At 40.3% G+C, this 18,620-nt stretch overlaps 2 protein-coding genes across 2 annotated transcripts in view; one reads left to right on the top strand and one right to left on the bottom strand.

The window, feature by feature from the left end:
- The first annotated feature begins 447 nt into the window (after positions 1-447).
- Positions 448-17,894, top strand: LOC133568190 (uncharacterized). The gene is made up of 6 exons (XM_061919947.1): positions 448-580; positions 3,319-3,426; positions 9,955-10,094; positions 10,195-10,291; positions 15,364-15,488; positions 15,631-17,894. Exons 1-6 carry the CDS (start codon positions 502-504, stop codon positions 15,805-15,807), a joined length of 726 nt encoding a protein of 241 aa, XP_061775931.1. The 5' UTR covers positions 448-501; the 3' UTR covers positions 15,808-17,894.
- Positions 11,007-18,620, bottom strand: part of LOC133568188 (VPS9 domain-containing protein 1-like) — a 90,908-nt gene continuing 83,294 nt past the window's right edge. Inside the window, exon 17 of the mRNA XM_061919943.1 lies at positions 11,007-12,014. The gene's annotated coding sequence lies outside the window, so the exon portion shown is untranslated. The remainder of the gene's footprint in view (positions 12,015-18,620) is intronic.

Below are 18,620 nucleotides of genomic sequence, written 5' to 3'. Positions count from 1 at the left end.
TTTTAGAACAGGCCAGCGGGCGACTCATCTGGTCCTTACGTTGGTGACCCCTGGTTTAAAGTCATCCAACAATCGCGACAACGACTTTTTACTGTCAACTGAGTTTCGTTTTTTTAAAGATTTCTGATTTTTTCAATGCAAAAAATGTGCCTTGGCTCAAAAAAGGTTGAAAAACACTGCAATAAGAGACACTTTTGGGGAAGTTCACAACAGAAAATGATGTCAATAAATGACCAAAAATAAAATAAAATACAAATATAGCCCTGCTACAAATGCAACATTTAAATAGATGCTACATCATCAAAAAAAAAAAAAAAAAAAAAACTCTCACACCCAAAACAAATGCACCCCTGAGTAAGTACAGCAGCCTGCCACTAGATGGAGACATTTGACACAAGCGCCTCAACGTCGGGGCGTGTTTTGAAAGCCTTTGACGGCTGGGTGGTACCTCATTTAAAAAGCATTGCTTTCATATGACAAGATGAAGTAGAACATGCCATCATGTCAGACAAGGTGGTCTTGGTTCTTGGTGGAGCAGGTACTGTGGGATCTGGGATTGTTGAAGCCCTGCTGGATAAAGGTAAGACACTTTCAGAATATACAATGATATATTCTTGGGTAGTAGGTTATAGTTTGGTATCTTTTTAGCTGTCTGTCAATTTACTATGTCGTGGAATTTCAGTATTTTTGATTAATTGAATAAAGGGTTTGTACGTTCTTTATATCCCAACATTATGTATTATTATAAATAATTATTTTTGTAATGGATATAGATGTATGTTTTACACAGACTATGTCATGGTGATAATTCTTTATCCATAGTATAATGTATGTGACAAATCAGAATAATACAAAAAGAAGGTGTAGTTGCATACAACAGTGGTTCTCAACCTTTTTTCAGTGATGTACCCCCTGTGAGCATTTTTTAAATTCAATTCCCCCCTAGGAACATAGCATTTTTGTTTGAAAAAAGAGATAAAGAAGTAAAATACAGCACTATGTCATCAGTTTCTGATTTATTAAATTGTATAACAGTGCAAAATATTGCTCATTCGTAGTGGTCTTTCTTGAACTATTTGGAAAAAAAATATATAAAAATCACTAAAAACTTGTTGAAAAATAAACAAGTGATTCAATTATAAATAAAGATTTCTACACATAGAAGTAATCATCAACTTAAAGTGCCCTCTTTGGGGATTTTAATAGAGATCCATCTGGATTCATGAACTTTAATTCTGAACATTTCTTCACAAAAAAATAAATCTTTAACATCAATATTTATGGAATCTAGCTGTCAACACTGAATATTGCATTGTTGCATTTCTTTTCACAGTTTATGAACTTACATTCATATTTTGTTGAAGTATTATTCAATAAATATATTTATAAAGGATTTTTGAATTGTTGATATTTAAAAAAAATCTCACGTTCCCCTTGGCATACCTTCAAGTACCCCCATTTGACATACAACAGTTCCCAAAGTTGCATATATTTAAATAGTCATATAATTATTTTTTAAAATAATTAATTTAATATTATTGCATGACTGCATTGAAAATTAAACATTTATTTTTGGTAACATGTGTATGTGTTTATTGTACCTTAGCGACACCATTGTATGGTCAGTAATTAACATATACTGTACATTGTCCAGGATATTATTACATTTATAAAGCTGTATTGCATTGCAATGTTGATCTTATGAATAAATGTTTTCCTTTTGATGAAGTGAGCAGTGAGCATATTTTAAGGGAGATGAGATTGTGTACATTATTGGTATGGTATGATCTTTATTGTAATTGCACGAGTATAACGCAACATTGTTTTGTGTCGTAAACTATTTACAAACGTTCTGACACAAAGCAATCATCCACAAACATGTATAGACAAGTACAGTGAGGCAAAAAATTATTTAGTCAGCCACCGATTGTGGAAGTTCTCCCACTTAAAATGATGACAGAGGTCTGTAATTTTCATCATAGGTACACTTCAACTGTGAGAGACAGAATGTGAAAAAAATATACAGGAATTCACATTGTAAGAATTTTAAAGAATTTATTTCTAAATTATGGTGGAAAATAAGTACTTTGGTCAACCATTCAAAGCTCTCACTGATGGAAGGTTTTGGCTCAAAATCTCACGATAAATGAATGGCCTTATTCATTCTTTCCTTAAAACAGATCAATCGTCCTGTCCCCTTAGCAGAAAAAAAGCCCCAAAGCATGATGTTTCCACCCCCATGCTTCACAGTAGGTGTGGTGTTCTTGGGATGCAACTCAGTATTCTTCTTCCTCCAAACACGACGAGTTGAGTTTATACCAAAAAGTTCTATTTTGGTTTCATCTGACAGCATGACATTCTCCCAATCCTCTGCTGTATCATCCATGTATCCACTTTGGTCTAAACTCAACTGGTCGTGTTTGGAGGAAGAAGAATACTGAGTTGCATCCCAAGAACACCACACCTACTGTGAAGCATGGGGGTGGAAACATCATGCTTTGGGGCTTTTTTTCTGCTAAGGGGACAGGACGATTGATCCGTGTTAAGGAAAGAATGAATGAGGCCATGTATCGTGAGATTTTGAGCCAAAACCTCCTTCCATCAGTGAGAGCTTTGAATGGTTAACCAAATACTTATTTTCCACTATAATTTACAAATAAATTCTTTAAAATTCCTGGGTTTTTTTCACATTCTGTCTCTCACAGTTGAAATGTACCTATGATGAAAATTACAGACCTCTGTCATCATTTTAAGTGGCAGAACTTGCACAATCGGTGGCTGACTAAATACTGTTTTGCCCCACTGTATACGTGAGAATGATTGTTCTATTCTTGCAGTCTGGACACAAATCTGCAGGGTTTTTTTTAAAGACGGATTCAAATTTAAAAAATATTATGCAAACATTTATATATTTTGTATTGAGACAATTGTATCAATTAATTGAAATGATTCTGTATTGAATTAAGAATTGTGATGACTACAATACATGTGAAAAAGGGTACAATGTATGTTTGGTATTTGTTTATACGGCCAGACTGAAGTAATTACCATTGTTTGTGTTGAGCAAACAAGAGTTTTGATGCTTTTAACTGCACAGAGTTGCCATCTGCCATCTGTCTGATGACCCTGATAAACATGCTAAGATTAGTGTTTATTAACATGAGAGCAGGATTAACTGTGTGTGTTAAAAGTGCTGTTTTTGGGCAGTCTCCACCATAGATTTATGACAAGCTTGTACATATGTGTGTGTGTGTGTGTGTGTGTGTGTGTGTGTGTGTGTGTGTGTGTGTGTGTGTGTGTGTGCGCATGTGTGCATAGGCTTCAAAGTTGCAGTGATATCGAGAGAGAACAGCCGGCTGGAGAGACTCCGATGCATCATCTCTCCCAACACCAAACATAATCTCATCACAATAGTGGGCGATGTTGGTAAGTCGCATGCCACTTTCCCTGATCACATAAACAATCTTTAAAAAAAACAATTTAATCAATCAATCAATGATTATTTATATAGCCCTAAATCACTAGTGTCTCAAAGGTCTGCACAAACCACAACGACATCCTCGGTAGAGCCCACATAAGGGCAAGGAAAACTTACACCCAGTGGTATGTCGGTGACAATGATGACTATGAGAAACCTTGGAGAGGACCGCATATGTGGGTAACCCCCACTCCCTCTAGGGCAGGGGTCACCAACCAAGGACCAGATGAGTCTGTTCTAAAAATAGCTCAAAAAGCAGCACTTACCAGTAAGGTGCCTCTATTTTTTAAATTTTATTTATTTACTAGCAAGCTGGTCTCGCTTTGCTCGACATTTTTAATTCTAAAAGAGACAAAACTCAAATACAATTTGAAAATCCAAGAAAATATTTTTTAGACTTGGTCTTCACTTGTTTAAATAAATGCATTTATTTTTTTACTTTGCTTCTTATAACTTTCAGAAAAATACAACCTTAAAAATGATTCTAGGATTTTTAAACACATATACCTTTTTACCTTTTAAATTCCTTCCTCTTCTTTCCTGACAATTTAAATCAATGTTCAAGTATTTTTTTTTTATTGTAAAGAATAATAAATCCATTTTAATTTAATTCTTCATATTAGCTTCTGTTTTTTTGATGAAGAATATTTGTGAAATATTTCATCAAACTTATTATGATTAAAATAAATAGAAAATATTCAGGCAAATCTAGAAAATCTGTAGAATCAAATGTAAATATTATTTCAAAGTCTTTTGAATTCCTTTTAAAAATGTTGTTCTGGAAAATCTAGAAGAAATAATGATTCGTCTTTGTTAGAAATATAGCTTGGTCCAATTTGTTATATATTCTAACAAAGTGCAGATTGGATTTTAACGTATTTAAAACATGTCATAACAATTCTAAAATTAATCTTAATCAGGAAAAAATACTTAATGATGTTCCATAAATTCTTTTTTTTAATTTTTTCAAAAAGATTCGAATTAGCTAGATTTTCTCTTCATTTTTTTCAGTTGAATTTAGAATTTTAAAGAGTCAAAATTGAAGATAAACTATGTTTCAAAATTTTAATTTTCATTTTTTTTCGTGTTTTCTCCTCTTTTAGTGTTTTTTTTCATCATTTATTCTCTACAAAAACTTTCCGTGAAAGGAAAAAAAATGTACGACGGAATGACAGACATAAATACCCATTTATATATATACATATATATATATTAAAGGTAAATTGAGCAAATTGGCTATTTCTGGCAATTTATTTAAGTGTGTATCAAACTGGTAGCCCTTCACATTAATCAGTACCCAAGAAGTAGCTCTTGGTTTCTAAAAGGTTGGTGACCCCTGCTCTAGGGGAACCGAAAGCAATGGATGTTGAGCGGGTCTAACATGATACTGTGAAAGTTGTATCATGATCGACAGTATCGAAAGCAGCGCTAAGATCAAAGAGCAGCAACATAGATGACGCATCAGAATCCATCGTTAGCAATAGATCATTAGTCATTTTTGCGAGGGATTTGCTCTGAAACCGGATTGAAAGGTTTCACATAGATTGTTAGACGCTAAGTGTTTATTTAGCTGCTCTGCAACAATTTTTTTGAGAATTTTCCAAATAAAGGGAATGTGAGACACCGGTCGGTAGTTTACCATGAGGTCAGGATCGAGGTTAGGTCTTTTAAGGAGGGGATGAATAACCGCTTTTTTGAATGCTAGGGGAACAATGCCAGAGGAAAGTGATACGTTTATAATATTTAGCACTGATGGACCTAATAATACAAAGAGCTCCTTGATAAATTTCCCAGGAAGTGGGTCAAGTAAACATGTAGTTTGTTTTATTCCATTTACACGATGTAACAATTCTTCTAATGTTATTACCTCAAAACGAGAGAAACCATTTTGGAGGGCGGTATCCGCCCTATATACAGTCGTATCTGTGTTAATAAAACCCAGTTGTAGCTGGGACGCATTGTCTTTAATCTCCTTTCTAATGACTTCAATGTTCTTATTAAGAATTTCATAAAGTCATCTGCTGAGTGAGTGGAGCTATGTAGTAACAAGATCTGCATTAAACGTGTGTGTGAACTGATGGGGTAGAAGATCCTGGTACCTGGGAATCGATATTGGTACTCTACGGTACCAATTTTTTGTTCTTTCGTGTGTTCATGTGGCAAATAAATGTTAATTTAAAAAATATATATTTATATTTTAGCATTTAACATTGAGCTAAAGAATATAACTGGTCTGTTTGGTTGTTATGTCTTACATTTATCGATCATACACTTCTGAGTATCATTTGCAAGTATTGTAAACTTTGCACACAGTTACAATTGCGAGACATTAGAAGGCAGTAGTGTCTAGGCTACGCAGATTGAAGCAGATCTGGGCAAATTAAGGCTAAGATTTTCAATTTGGCCTGCAGGACATTCCCAAAGAATTGCCGCCCGGTCTCACTCCTGCGCTTACCAAAGGCATGCAGTAAAAGTAAGCATGCGCTAGTTATTTTAAAACCTATTTTCACTCATGCACTTACTAAAGGTATGCAGTAAAAATTTGAGTGTGATGTAAGCTTGGACTTTAAATCCTACTGAGTAGCTCTTAATCTTCTTCCCTTTATGCGATTTCAAATTACCGGTATTGAAATCAGCCTCCTCCATTTTGAAAATGATGACAGGGGAAGTGTCACTCGTGACGTCACGAGTTTGACCAGGCGGTAATACTAAGCATGCGCTAATTATTTTGGGAAGCGAGTAATTCGAGGCAGGCGCATACTATATGCCCTGCGGCAATTCAAGGAAATACGGTAGTTTTTTTTTAGACCTTTAAGATCAGGGGTCTCAGACATGACAATTGCGGCCCGCAAGAGGTTATTTTGCGGCCCCCACCTTAATATGAAAGTATAATGTTCGTGCGGGCCGCAAGTTTTATATCAACAGCGCTTGACAGTGTTGTGTCAAAAATGGCTCTTTCAACATTCTGGGTTGCCTACCCATGCATTAGTGGAAAAGCGGCAAATGAATGAAAGCAACAGAGACGTTGCCATGGAGACGAGGGTTTTCTTACGTGCCTGGCTGCAGTCACACCGCGACACCTGTCCGTCAGTAATAACAGTCCCTGATAACCTGGACCAAATCAAACCGCTTTTTTTATTATTTAATTTGCATTGCCTCACATTTCTTAATCTTCATTTTGTTCATTTATATGTTGATTTCATTTTGTGTTGAAAATAAGAACAAAGACATTCAAAAATATTTTTTTTAAGAAATCTTTTCTTGCATCCAGTGGGCCCCAGGTAAATTGAGTTTGAGACCCCTGTTTAAGAAGGAAACTGTAGCTGCCATTGTGATGTGCGGTGATGTTTTCAAATTGTCGTAGTTCCTGAACTATACAAACTATTTCAATGGTTGGAATCTGCGCTTTTGCATGATATACTAGTTACTGTGGTAATCTAATTAGTTACTATGGTAATCTAAGTCACAGCAGCTCAGACGAGGCAGTAAGCAGTGTGGGTGGAGAGCGTTTCCACAGAGACCAGCCTGAAATGCGGGTGTCAGGGACAGACACGGAAGGAGATTTTTACGACAAAGTTCTAAAATTTAGTGATATATCAGATGTATCAGATTGTAGGTGTTTTTATTTTTCAGCTTTTGTGTTCATATTTTGCTGTGTTTGTTGCGTTTCGTAAAATATGTCGATCAAAAGGGGGGGAACGCTCATATGTTGTCAATATTTAGTGTTTTATTCTTCATAGCTAATATTGTAAATCCCACATTCTTTTGTTTCATGTACATTCTGGGTGTGGCATTCAGTAAAAAAAAAAAAAAAAGTAAAATTCAATTTTTTAGGGCGGCCTGTCATAACGTTTTTTAGCATTATGACATTATTGTGAGGTTTATATTAGTGTTCCTAAAAATATACAGGCCCCAAGACATTGGTAACTTACACATCTGTGAAGGCGCAATTAATGCTGAAAGGTACATACAGGTTTTGGAGCAACATATGTTGCCATCCAAGCAACGCTATCATGGACGCCCCTGCTTATTTCAAAAAGACAATGCCAATCCACGTGTTACAACAGTGTGGCTTCATTGTAAAAGAGGGTACTAGTCCAGACCTGTCTCCCATTGAAAATGCGTGGCGCAAAATGAAGCCTAAAATACCACAACCGAGACCCTGGACTGTTGAACAACTTAAGCTGTACATCAAGCAAGAATGAGAAAGGATTCCAACTGAAAGGCTTCAAAAATTGGTCTCCTCAGTTCCCAAACATTTACTGTGTTGTTAAAAGGAAAGACCATGTAACACAGTTGCAATGTGTTGTTGCCTTTAAATCAGGGGTCTCAAACTCAATTTACCTGGGGGCCACTGGATGCAGAGCCTGGGTGAGGCTGGGCCGTAAGAAAATATTTATTTAAAAAAATCTTTTTAAATGTCTTTATTTTTATTTTCAACACAAAATAAAATCAAAATATAAATGAACAAAATGAAGATTAAGAAATGTGAGGCAATGCAAATTAAACAATAAAAAAAAACAAATGACGATTTGAATTGGTCCAGGTTATCGGGGACTGTTATTTCTGACGGACAGGTGTCGCGGTGTGACTACAGCCAGGCACGTGAGTAAACCCTCGTCTCCATGGCAATGTCTCTGTCGCTTTCACTCATTTGCCGCTTTTCCACTAACGCAGGGGTAGGCAACCCAGAATATTGAAAGAGCCATTTTGGACCCAAATAACAAAAATTGTCTCTGAGATCCCTGCTTTAAATTCTAAGCTAATGATTATTTGCGAAAAAAAAAGATGAAGTTTCTCAGTTTGAACATTAAATATATTTTCTTTGCAGTCAATTCAACTGAATATAAGTTGATAAGGATTTGAAAATCATTGTATTCTGTTTTTATTTACCATTTACACAAAGTGCCAATTTCAAGTTTTACTTTTTTTGATGAAATTACTGAAATAAATAAACCTTTTGGTCATATTCTGATTTATTAAGCACCACTTGTATATTATCAAGAGGCAGTCTGCTACAAATACACATTTTTGCTCATCATGTGTTTGATTCGGTGCAGAGTCTGCAACCGGACATGATGTCATTTGCAACATAGGTATTGAAATATGGTACTTTTTGACTATATGTGAATTAGTAATGACAGAATTTGGTTGGTATTTATAAAACTGACGAATTCCGTACCTATTCGTAGTGAATGAGTAGTCAATGAATCAATCAATTTTGCAGCTTCTAAATTTAACCCTTGAATTTCGGGAAATCATTAGTTTGTCATTAAGTTTCTTCTCCCAGTAGAAAAAGCTTTAAGCGCGTATTAATGAATGAAGTTCTTTATTGCCATTGCTTTCAGGAAGACAATGAAATGGGAGTTCATCATCCATCCATCCATCCATTTTCTACCGCTTATTCCCTTTCGGGGTCGCGGGGGGCGCTGGCGCCTATCTCAGCTACAATCGGGCGGAAGGCGGGGTACACCCTGGACAAGTCGCCACCTCATCGCAGGGCCTACTCCGGCTTCCTCCCACTTCCAAAGACATGCACCTGGGGATAGGTTGATTGGCAACACTAAATTGGCCCTAGTGTGTGAATGTGAGTGTGAATGTTGTCTGTCTATCTGTGTTGGAGTTCATCATTAGAGTGAAAAAACAAGTTAAGGAGTTTTGTGTTCACCCTGAACTCGCTAGTGACCTGGAGTGGAACTCGTTTAAGTCGATACCCTGGCTGGCTGACATCAACCTAAGTGCTTGTTGACGTACCCAAAACCGAAAATATACACTTGTGACTTTGTTGAGACACTTAAAAATGAGTGATTGTGAATGAAATCTAATCATAAAGAAACAAAAAACAAACAGATACTTAAGACTAGAGAAGCACACACCAGTGAGGAACAACATAGTCGAGGAAGACAATAGAGAAAAAGAGCAAAAGGGCGAAAAACCTAAAGTATATGTAACAGGGGGACAAGAGATTCAGCATACAAAAAACTAAATCTGAAAACATAACATGATAGCAAGACAAAAGTCTCAGAAAGGAGAACAAAGGTGGAACCATGTGGTATCGTCCTGAATGGGGATAATTCTGTACTGCATCCACTCCCTGTCACTAGACCAAGTTCCCTGAAACACAGAACAGAGACGGACAAACCAGAAACTGACCCAAACAAACGTCTGATGGAATGCAGACCATAGTAATATCAAAACAAATTAGGTAGTGTTGCAAGACTTGCTGAGTTCTCCTGAAACGTGAGTAACAGACTTCAACTTTAGTAGTTGTGTGATAGTTTGTAGTAGTCGTCATATGACGTCAAATACTATGTTGGGTACTCTGTGATTAACAATGAGAAAGAACCTTTAGGCTCCGACATAAGTACCATGACTTAGGTGATCACCAAGGTCTTGAAATTAGTTCTGTTTCTAAGGTTCAGTGTAACCACAGAGGAGTGTCTATATTGAAGTCTTAAATGTGTTTCTTTTTTAAGGGTCAGAAGAAGGAGCAGAGCAGGCAAAACAGGCCGTGCTGGAGAAGGTGGGGAAAGTTACAGATGTGGTTTCCTCTTTGGGTTTCAGCTGGTGGCAGGGAGGCCCCCCGCACACCCAAACTCTCAAAGAACTACACTGGGTTTGTAAACACAGCAGCCAATGAAACCACCAGCCATCGGCTTCTGTTTGGAAGATCACCTTATTTCCATTCAGTTTCTGACATAGTATTTCTTTGGCAGGTCATTGAGTCATTACTTTTTAGTACCTTTGTGTCATGGAAGGCCTTCTTTCCCTTGGTGAGGGATGATTCCAACTGTAGCTACACCTTCATCACAGGTAAGAGGCAGCCAAGACTGGCAATAAACACATTTCACCAAAGCGACGATGCTCCTGCTCGCTTTCTTCTAAGACCGAATGGCTGATAACAGCAGAACTCTGACCCTGCCTTCTGGGGGACCACATTCCACTGTACACCAGAGTAGACTTGATTGATAGCCCCTTACAAGTCTACATAGCAAACATGTTGGATTCCAGTGATCCACAACTATTAGGGTAGCTACTTAGTTTATCCTGGATTCAATGTTCAATTATCAAGGGTATCAACCACTAAAAGGGGAATTCTAGGTCAAGTAGTGATGTACCAGGCATACAACAGCAGTCGCCTACTTATCTCAGCCATCTAGGTCACAAGGCAGCAGTAAGATAACAGTCTGGAAAGCCAGACTCCCCTGTCTCCAACCTCCTCCTCCAGTTCTTTCGCTAGCATGTCCCAGGTTCTACTCCAGGGCCTCCTACCAGCTGGGCATACCCAGAACATCTCACCTCACTTCCCGGAGGCATCAGAGCTACATCCCCTGTTAAAAAAATAAAAATAAATATATATATATACAGTGGGGCAAAAAAGTATTTAGCCAGCCACCGAATGTGCAAGTTCTCCCACTTAAAATAATGACAGAGGTCTTAATTTTCATCATAGGTACACTTCAACTGTGAGAGACAGAATTTGGAAAAAAAATCCAGGAATTCACATTGTAGGAATTTTAGGATAGGATACGATAGGATAGGTCTTTATTGTCATTGCACAAGTACAACGAAACTTTGTTTTCAGCACAAACCTGTTCAAGATTAGACAAACAAACAGTGTAGAGGGTTACAGAACAAGAACGCTGATTGGTCGCCATTAAGCGCCCCGTAAAAGATGGGAAAAAGGTAAACGCTGGGGAAGGATGAGTAAAAAAATACAATCCAGACTGGTTTCCTAAGGGGGCCCAGTTCGGAGTGGGAAAAAAACTCCATAGCAAAGCACATATACATATTACAACATACATCTTGAGATATCTAGCAACAGAGGGAAGGTAGTTCAAGGTCATGGTGGTAGCCCGCAGCTCTCAGGCGCTGACCATCCATACATCACCCCTACGGGATTTGCGTAGAGGGCGTTGGGTTGGGGGGGGTGTATGTGTGGCGTATATTTTTTTGTGGATGTGTGTGTGTGTATAAGCCCATAGTGTGTCTCTGTTCCGCGGCCTTGATGTATTGTGTCGTCTCGTCCAAAGTCAACAACAGGTGTGTGTCCATGAGAGACAAAAAAGGGAGTTTGTTGAGTCTCGAAGCCAGGGAAACAATCCAAGTTAGAATTATTTTATATGCGAGTGAAAATAAAATTTGCTTTTCACTCTATATTGTCTATGACTGGTCCTCAAAACCTGCAGGTTAGATAGTCCGATGTAAACCACAGTTCTTCCTGCATCCTCCAATCATTTGTGGCATCTTTGGGGTACTTTGAAGACTGCCAGCAACTTCCAATTTGTCGACAAACCAGAGCAACGCTTACTCCAATCAGCAGATGTCCTGTTGTCATTATTCCGAATAGGTGGATATCTTCACGTCTTTGACAGAAAAGGGTCGCCAGGCATGCGGCACTCCTTCTTCTCCCAAGACTCCGTCGTGTGTCCAGCAACAACTGCCCCGTCACGACAAGCAGGTTTCCCCAAACCTAAGATCGTGTCAATTTTGTTGAGGCCAGTTAAATAGTTCCAATGTTTACATTTGGAGAGCCCTGCAAAAAGAGGCAATCAGAAAGTTAAGACAAGAGAAAACAAAGAAGCAAGCAGGAGAGATAAGGGAAAGGAAAGGGGAGCGTCCACCCTCGATGAGTGCCAGAGAGATGAGTTGAGTTTTTACCAAAATGGATACATGGATGATACAGCAGAGGATTGGGAGAATGTCATGTGGTCAGATGAAACCAAAATAGAACTTTTTGGTATAAACTCAACTCGTCGTGTTTGGAGGAAGAAGAATACTGAGTTGCATCCCAAGAACACCATACCTACTGTGAAGCATGGGGGTGGAAACATCATGCTTTGGGGCTTTTTTTCTGCTAAGGGGACAGGACGATTGATCCGTGTTAAGGAAAGAATGAATGGGGCCATGTATCGTGAGATTTTGACCCAAAACCTCCTTCCATCAGTGAGAGCTTTGAATGGTTGACCAAATACTTATTTTCCACCATATTTTACAAATAAATTATTTAAAATTCCTACAATGAGAATTCCTGGATTTTTTTTCACATTCCATCTCTCACAGTTGAAGTGTACCTATGATGAAAATTACAGACCTCTGTCATCATTTTAAGTGGGAGAACTTGCACAATCGGTGGCTGACTAAATACTTTTTTGCCCCACTGTATATAGGATCATTAGTCTTAAGAGGATGTTCATTCAATTTTTTTGTAGAAAAAAAAAAACAGCAAAAGGACATGACACAAAGCTATAGTCATTTTAAATGGCAGCTTTCTGACTTGAAGAAACACTAAAGTAAATCAATTGTAGTAGTCTGTAACCGTTTTATTTTAGATCAAGCATAGTAAATTATGGAATCACTGTATTCTGAGGAGAGAAATTATGTAATCATGAAAAACAAACAAAAAGCACTACAACACCCTTAGTATTTTGTTGCACCATCCCTCCATCCACCCATCTTCTTCCGCTTATCCGAGGTCGGGTTGCGGGGGCAGCAGCCTAAACAGGGAAGCCCAGACTTTCCTCTCCCCAGCCACTTTGTCTAGCTCCTCCCGGGGGATCCCGAGGCGTTCCCAGGCCAGCCAGGAGACATAGTCTTCCCAACATGTCCTGGGTCTTCCCCGTGGCCTTATACGAGTTGGACGTGCCCTAAACACCTCCCTAGGGAGGCGTTCGGGTGGCATCCTGACCAGATGCCCAAACCACCTCATCTGGCTCCTCTCGATGTGGAGGAGCAGTGGCTTTACTTTGAGCCCCTCCCGGATGGCAGAGCTTCTCACCCTATCTCTAAGGGAGAGCCCCTCCACCCGGCGGAGGAAACTCATTTTGGCAGCTTGTACCCGTGATCTTGTCCTTTCGGTCATGACCCAAAGCTCATGACCATAGGTGAGGATGGGAACGTAGATCGACCGGTAAATTGAGAGCTTTGCCTTCCGGCTCAGCTCCTTCTTCCCAACAACGGATCGATACAGCGTCCGCATTACTGAAGACGCCGCACCGATCCGCCTGTCGATCTCACGATCCACTCTTCCCTCACTCGTGAACAAGACTCCTAGGTACTTGAACTCCTCCACTTGGGGCAGGGTCTCCTCCCCAACCCGGAGATGGCACTCCACCCTTTTCCAAATAAAACTGTTACTGACTGCCATTACTTTATGTTCTTTAATTATTTTAGTGTTTTGTAAAGCCAGAGAGTTGCCATTGGAAATGACTATAGTTTTGTTACATGTCCAATTACCTGTTTTTTTTCTCTACACAACTAAACAACTGAATGAACATCCTCCAAGTTTGGGGGCTTTTGCCAGGGGTTTTAGATACGAGGTACTTCTGATGGCTCCTTTCCATATAAAGGAGTAGTACACCCCGGCTATTCAACTGGGGGCCGAATCCAACCTGGGAATGACCGCTGATTGTGCCGGCACGGCAAATTAAAATGCGTTTTTAATTATCTTACCATGGAGAAATAAAAGTTAAATAAATATTTGAATACATGTAAACTAGAAAGTAAATGTTTGTATACTACATTACTCGGAAAGCTTGAAGCAGTAAACAGGAACAGAAAAAATGCAAGGTCTAACTTGAGGGAGGACAATTGATTAGACGATTGTGTCGTCTAATCCAGTGGTCCCCAACCACCAGGCCGCGACAAATTTTTTATAAATGTATTTATTTTTTTATTAAATCAACATAAAAAACACAAGATACACTTGCAATTAGTGCACCAACCCAAAAACTTCCCTTTTTCATGACAAAAAAAAAAAAACATCCCCCCAACCCCCCACCCCCTGCCAGACCGCGGGATAAATTATCAAGTGTTGACCGGTCCGCAGCTACAAAAAGGTTAGGGACCACTGGCCTAATCAATAAAGAGATATATTGTTACATTTTGTTGTTCCTGCACAAGAAACAAACATTAGTATTGATTAGACATTGGACATACGTGTTTGAGCGCCAGAGACCAATGTGGAAAATTACACTGATTGGCCAAAATATGAGGAGAAGTTTCAGGCATTTTTAGCTCTCACTGAATCGGTTCGCAGCAGAGTGTGAAGCGACCGGAATGAGAATCAGCAACTCCAAGTCCGAGTCCATGGTTCTCGCCCAGAAAAGGGTGGAATGCCATCTTCGGGTTGGGAACGAGACCCTGACCCAAGTGGAGGAGTTCAAGTACCTAGGAGTCTTGTTCACGAGTGAGGGAAAAGTGGATCGTGAGATCGACAGACGGATCGGTGCGGCGTCTTCAGTAATGCGGACGTTGTACCGATCCGTTGTGGTGAAGAAGGAGCTGAGCCGGAAGGTAAAGCTCTCAATTTACCTGTCAATCTACGTTCCCATCCTCACCTATAGTCATGAGCTTTGGGTCATGACCGAAAGGATAAGATCACGGGTACAAGCGGCCAAAATGAGTTTCCTCCGCCGTGTGGGTGAGAAGCTCTGTCCTCCGGGAGGAACTCAAAGTAAAGCCACTGCTCCTCCACATGGAAAGGAGCCAGATGAGGTGTTTAGGGCACGTCCAACCGGTAGGAGGCCACGGGGAAGACCCAGGACACGTTGGGAAGACTATGTCTCCCGGCTGGCCTGGAACGCCTCGGGATCCCCTGGGAAGAGCTAGACGAAGTGGCTGGGGAGAGGGAAGTCTGGGCTTCCCTGCTTAGGCTGCTGCCCCCGCAACCCGACCTCGGCTAAGCGGAAGAAGATGGATGGATGGATGGAGTTTCGGGCATAGGTCAAAGTTGCCAGGGTGCATATAAAAATACCATATGCCTCCCAAACCAGACACTATCAACCTCTGTACCTAAAAATGATGTCCATAAAAATAAGGAACATAACCACTGACACATGTCATCTAGTCTATTAGAAAGTTTTATAGTAGGTTTTGTTTCACAGGGGGAGCGGGTAAGAAGCTTTTAATGCCTGGGACCGGTTTTCTAACTGTTGGAGCTGCCAGTTCACTGGCCTTTTGCCAGGTCCTTCGCGACGAGTACCCCGAGACATCCTGTAAGCTCTACCAGGTGAGTAATTTACGATACGTCGCTAAGGATGTACAAAATGCTTTCTGGGACGTAGAAAATAATCCAACACTTGGTAAAAAAAAAATTAAAAAAACGAACAGTTCCTCCATAATGTCCCTTTCATTTTTCATGGTCCCGGCAGGTAACTATCAACACAGGTGTGGCTACTCCACAGCGATTGGCCCCTGGGTTCTTGAACCATCTGGATCTGGGTGAGGCTGTAGCCAAACTGGTGGAGCAACAGAACGCATCCCACACGGTCTTCACGATCAACTGCCCCGCAGACTTAAAAACGGTCTTTCTCGAGGGGACAATTTAAATTTGGAAACTGGTAACACATTCTCCTGCCTGTGACTCTGCAGAAACACAGATCATAGTCTTCTTGTCGGTCCGATTAGTAGCAAATATTTTCGGATGTAGGTAGTCATGTACAAGATGCATTCAGTATGTTGGTAGTTTTGGAAAAATCTGTAAAATGTTAGACAACACGACTTGTCGGTCAAACAGATTGAGTGAGAGATGTGTACTATGGCTATGAGTTGTTGTTGTTTTTTTTCCCTTGGCCTCAGTCTGGACCCCCTCCCCAGGGCCCAGGCTTAGACCGATTTTTTTTTCTTTTTAATATTTTATTTTGATTTACTTTTTTTTCTCCTATTCCCCCCACTTGTTTAGCTGTATCTCACCTTTTTTGTAAAGGGCGCTGGAAGCCGGCAGACCCGTCAGCGATCTTGTTCTGTCTCCCTGTAACGTTTGTCTGATCTTGAATGGGATTGTGCTGAAAATTTTTATTTTCCTGAAGGAATAAATAAAGTATTATCTAATCTAATTTAATCTAATCTTTTAAGTGACTGAGGGGAAAAAAACAACAATCTGTGGAAGCGTACTTACTTTCTCATCCATCCATCCAGGATTTTATAAGCTTTTTTAGTTGCAACCTAAAATGTTACAGGTTAGTCCATTCTTTGTCAAGTTTTGGGGTCTTTTTCCTATGTTTTTAGGTTCACTTCATGTCTTGTGCTCTTATTTTGTTTCCTCTTCCTGTTCTGTTTGTATTGCTCGTGCACATCACCTGGGCAGTTTTTAGAGGGGAACATTATCACTAGACCTATGTAAGCGTCAATATATACCTTGATGTTGCAGAAAAAAGACCATATGTTTTTTTATCCGATTTACGAACTCTAAAAGGGTGAATCTGGCGATTTAAACGCCTTTCAATTGTTCGCTGTCGGAACGATGACCTTTCACCCGTGACGTTACAATGGGAAGCAATCCACCATTTTCTCAAACACCTTACACACACAAGTCAAATCAGCTCTGTTATTTTCCGTTTTTTCGACTGTTTTCCGTACCTTGGAGACATCATGCCTCGTCGGTGTGTTGTCGGAGGGTGTGACAACACGAACAGAGACGGATTCAAGTTGTCTTACGTGGAGTGTGCATCGATTAGCACGGCATGCTAATCGATGCTAACATGGCAGAAATGGCAAGAATGTGTGGATATCCTACGACACTCAAAGCAGATGCATTTCCAACAATAAAGTCAACGAAATCACCAAGGTGAGTTTTGTTGATGTTATTGACTTATGTGCTAATTAGACATATTTGGTCACGGCATGACTGCCAGCTAATCGATGCTAAAATGCTATTTAGGCTAGTTGTATGTACATTTGTAGCTATATTTGCATCCAGCCTTTCCCTCCCCCCACATTTAATGCCAAACAAACACTTACCAATCGACTGATTTAAGTTGCTCCAGTGGTCAAAAGATGCAATCGTTGGTTAGAAGGCGATCGCCGAATAGCTTCAATAGCTATTCGCTCTATAGCTCCAATTTCGTTTTCGCTATTTGCCTCCACACTCAAACCATCCGTTTCAATACATGCGTAATCTGTTGAATCGCGTAAGCCGCTGAAATCCGAGTCTGAATCCGAGCTAATGTCGCTATATCTTGCTGTTCCATCCGCCATGTTTGTTTGTATTGGCATCACTATGTGACTTCACAGGAAAATGGACAGGTGGATTTACAGATAGCGAAAATCAGGCACTTTAAATCCTTTTTCTGGATATTGCATTATGGGTAAAATTTTGAAAAAAACTTAGAAAAATAAAATAAACCACTGGGAACTGATTTTTATTGGTTTCAACCCTTCTGAAATTGTGATAATTTTCCCCTTTAAGCAAGTCATATTTCTGTGTCGGTGTGGGATCATTGTCTGCAAGTGTTTGAGTTAAGAACATGGTTAGTAGTATTTTGAGATTCTTGTTTTTGTTGCACTCACAGTTGTATAGTTCTCCCTGAGAATTTATTTTTTTCATGCAAGTCATTCCCTTTGCTTTTCTGTACAATTTCCTGCCTGCATTCTGTTTTTGTTTAGTACTTTTCACATTAAAATCTCATCACTGGTAGGCTGCCTGCTGTGTCCTGTGTCACGACTCCCAGCTACAAAGAGCATACCAAATAGGAATGATCCCACCAGCAAATTGTGATATGATTAATACTCACCTGGCATCAGTGTATGTGGCTTGGACTATCACCCAGAGAAGCCTTGGATCAAAACCACCACCTATCCACTACGGCACACCGCTGGCAAAAGAGGCGCGCAGGGGGATGCGCACACCAAGTGGCAGCTGCGGGGGGAGGCATACTTACATGATACGCTCAAATTGGAAAATTGTTCTTTGATTGGAACAGTCGGTTGGCCACAATTGGCCAGGGCTTAAGTTCCTCTTACCGCGCTTCCTGCATGACCGCAGACACCCTCAGCAACTCCAATGGGTCTGACGCTGCTTCCAGCCTCTCCAGCAGGTCCACCGCCGCTTCCAGCCTCTCCAGCAGGCCTGACACTGCACTCAGCTCCAGCTCCAGCTCAGCTCCAGCTTTGCCCCCAGCTCCGCAGTCAGCTCCAGCTTCGCCTCCAGCTCCGCAGTCAGCTCCAGCAGGTCTTCCGACGACGCCACCAGCCCGGCAGCCTGCTCTAACTCAACCGCGAGCCTAGCAGCCTGCTCCCCTGCTGTGAAAGCGTCTGTCAGGTGCTAACGGCCTCCCTCCTCATCGGCCACCAGTCCATGAATGACCCCCGCGCCATCAGCAGCCATTTCCAGGACTTGAGCGTGGACCACAAGGAAGAATTC

Source organism: Nerophis ophidion, linkage group LG14 (assembly GCF_033978795.1).
Source record: "Nerophis ophidion isolate RoL-2023_Sa linkage group LG14, RoL_Noph_v1.0, whole genome shotgun sequence".
Lineage (NCBI taxonomy): Eukaryota > Metazoa > Chordata > Actinopteri > Syngnathiformes > Syngnathidae > Nerophis > Nerophis ophidion.
Note: the sequence above shows the minus strand (reverse complement) of the source record. Positions and strands in the feature narration are given on the sequence as shown.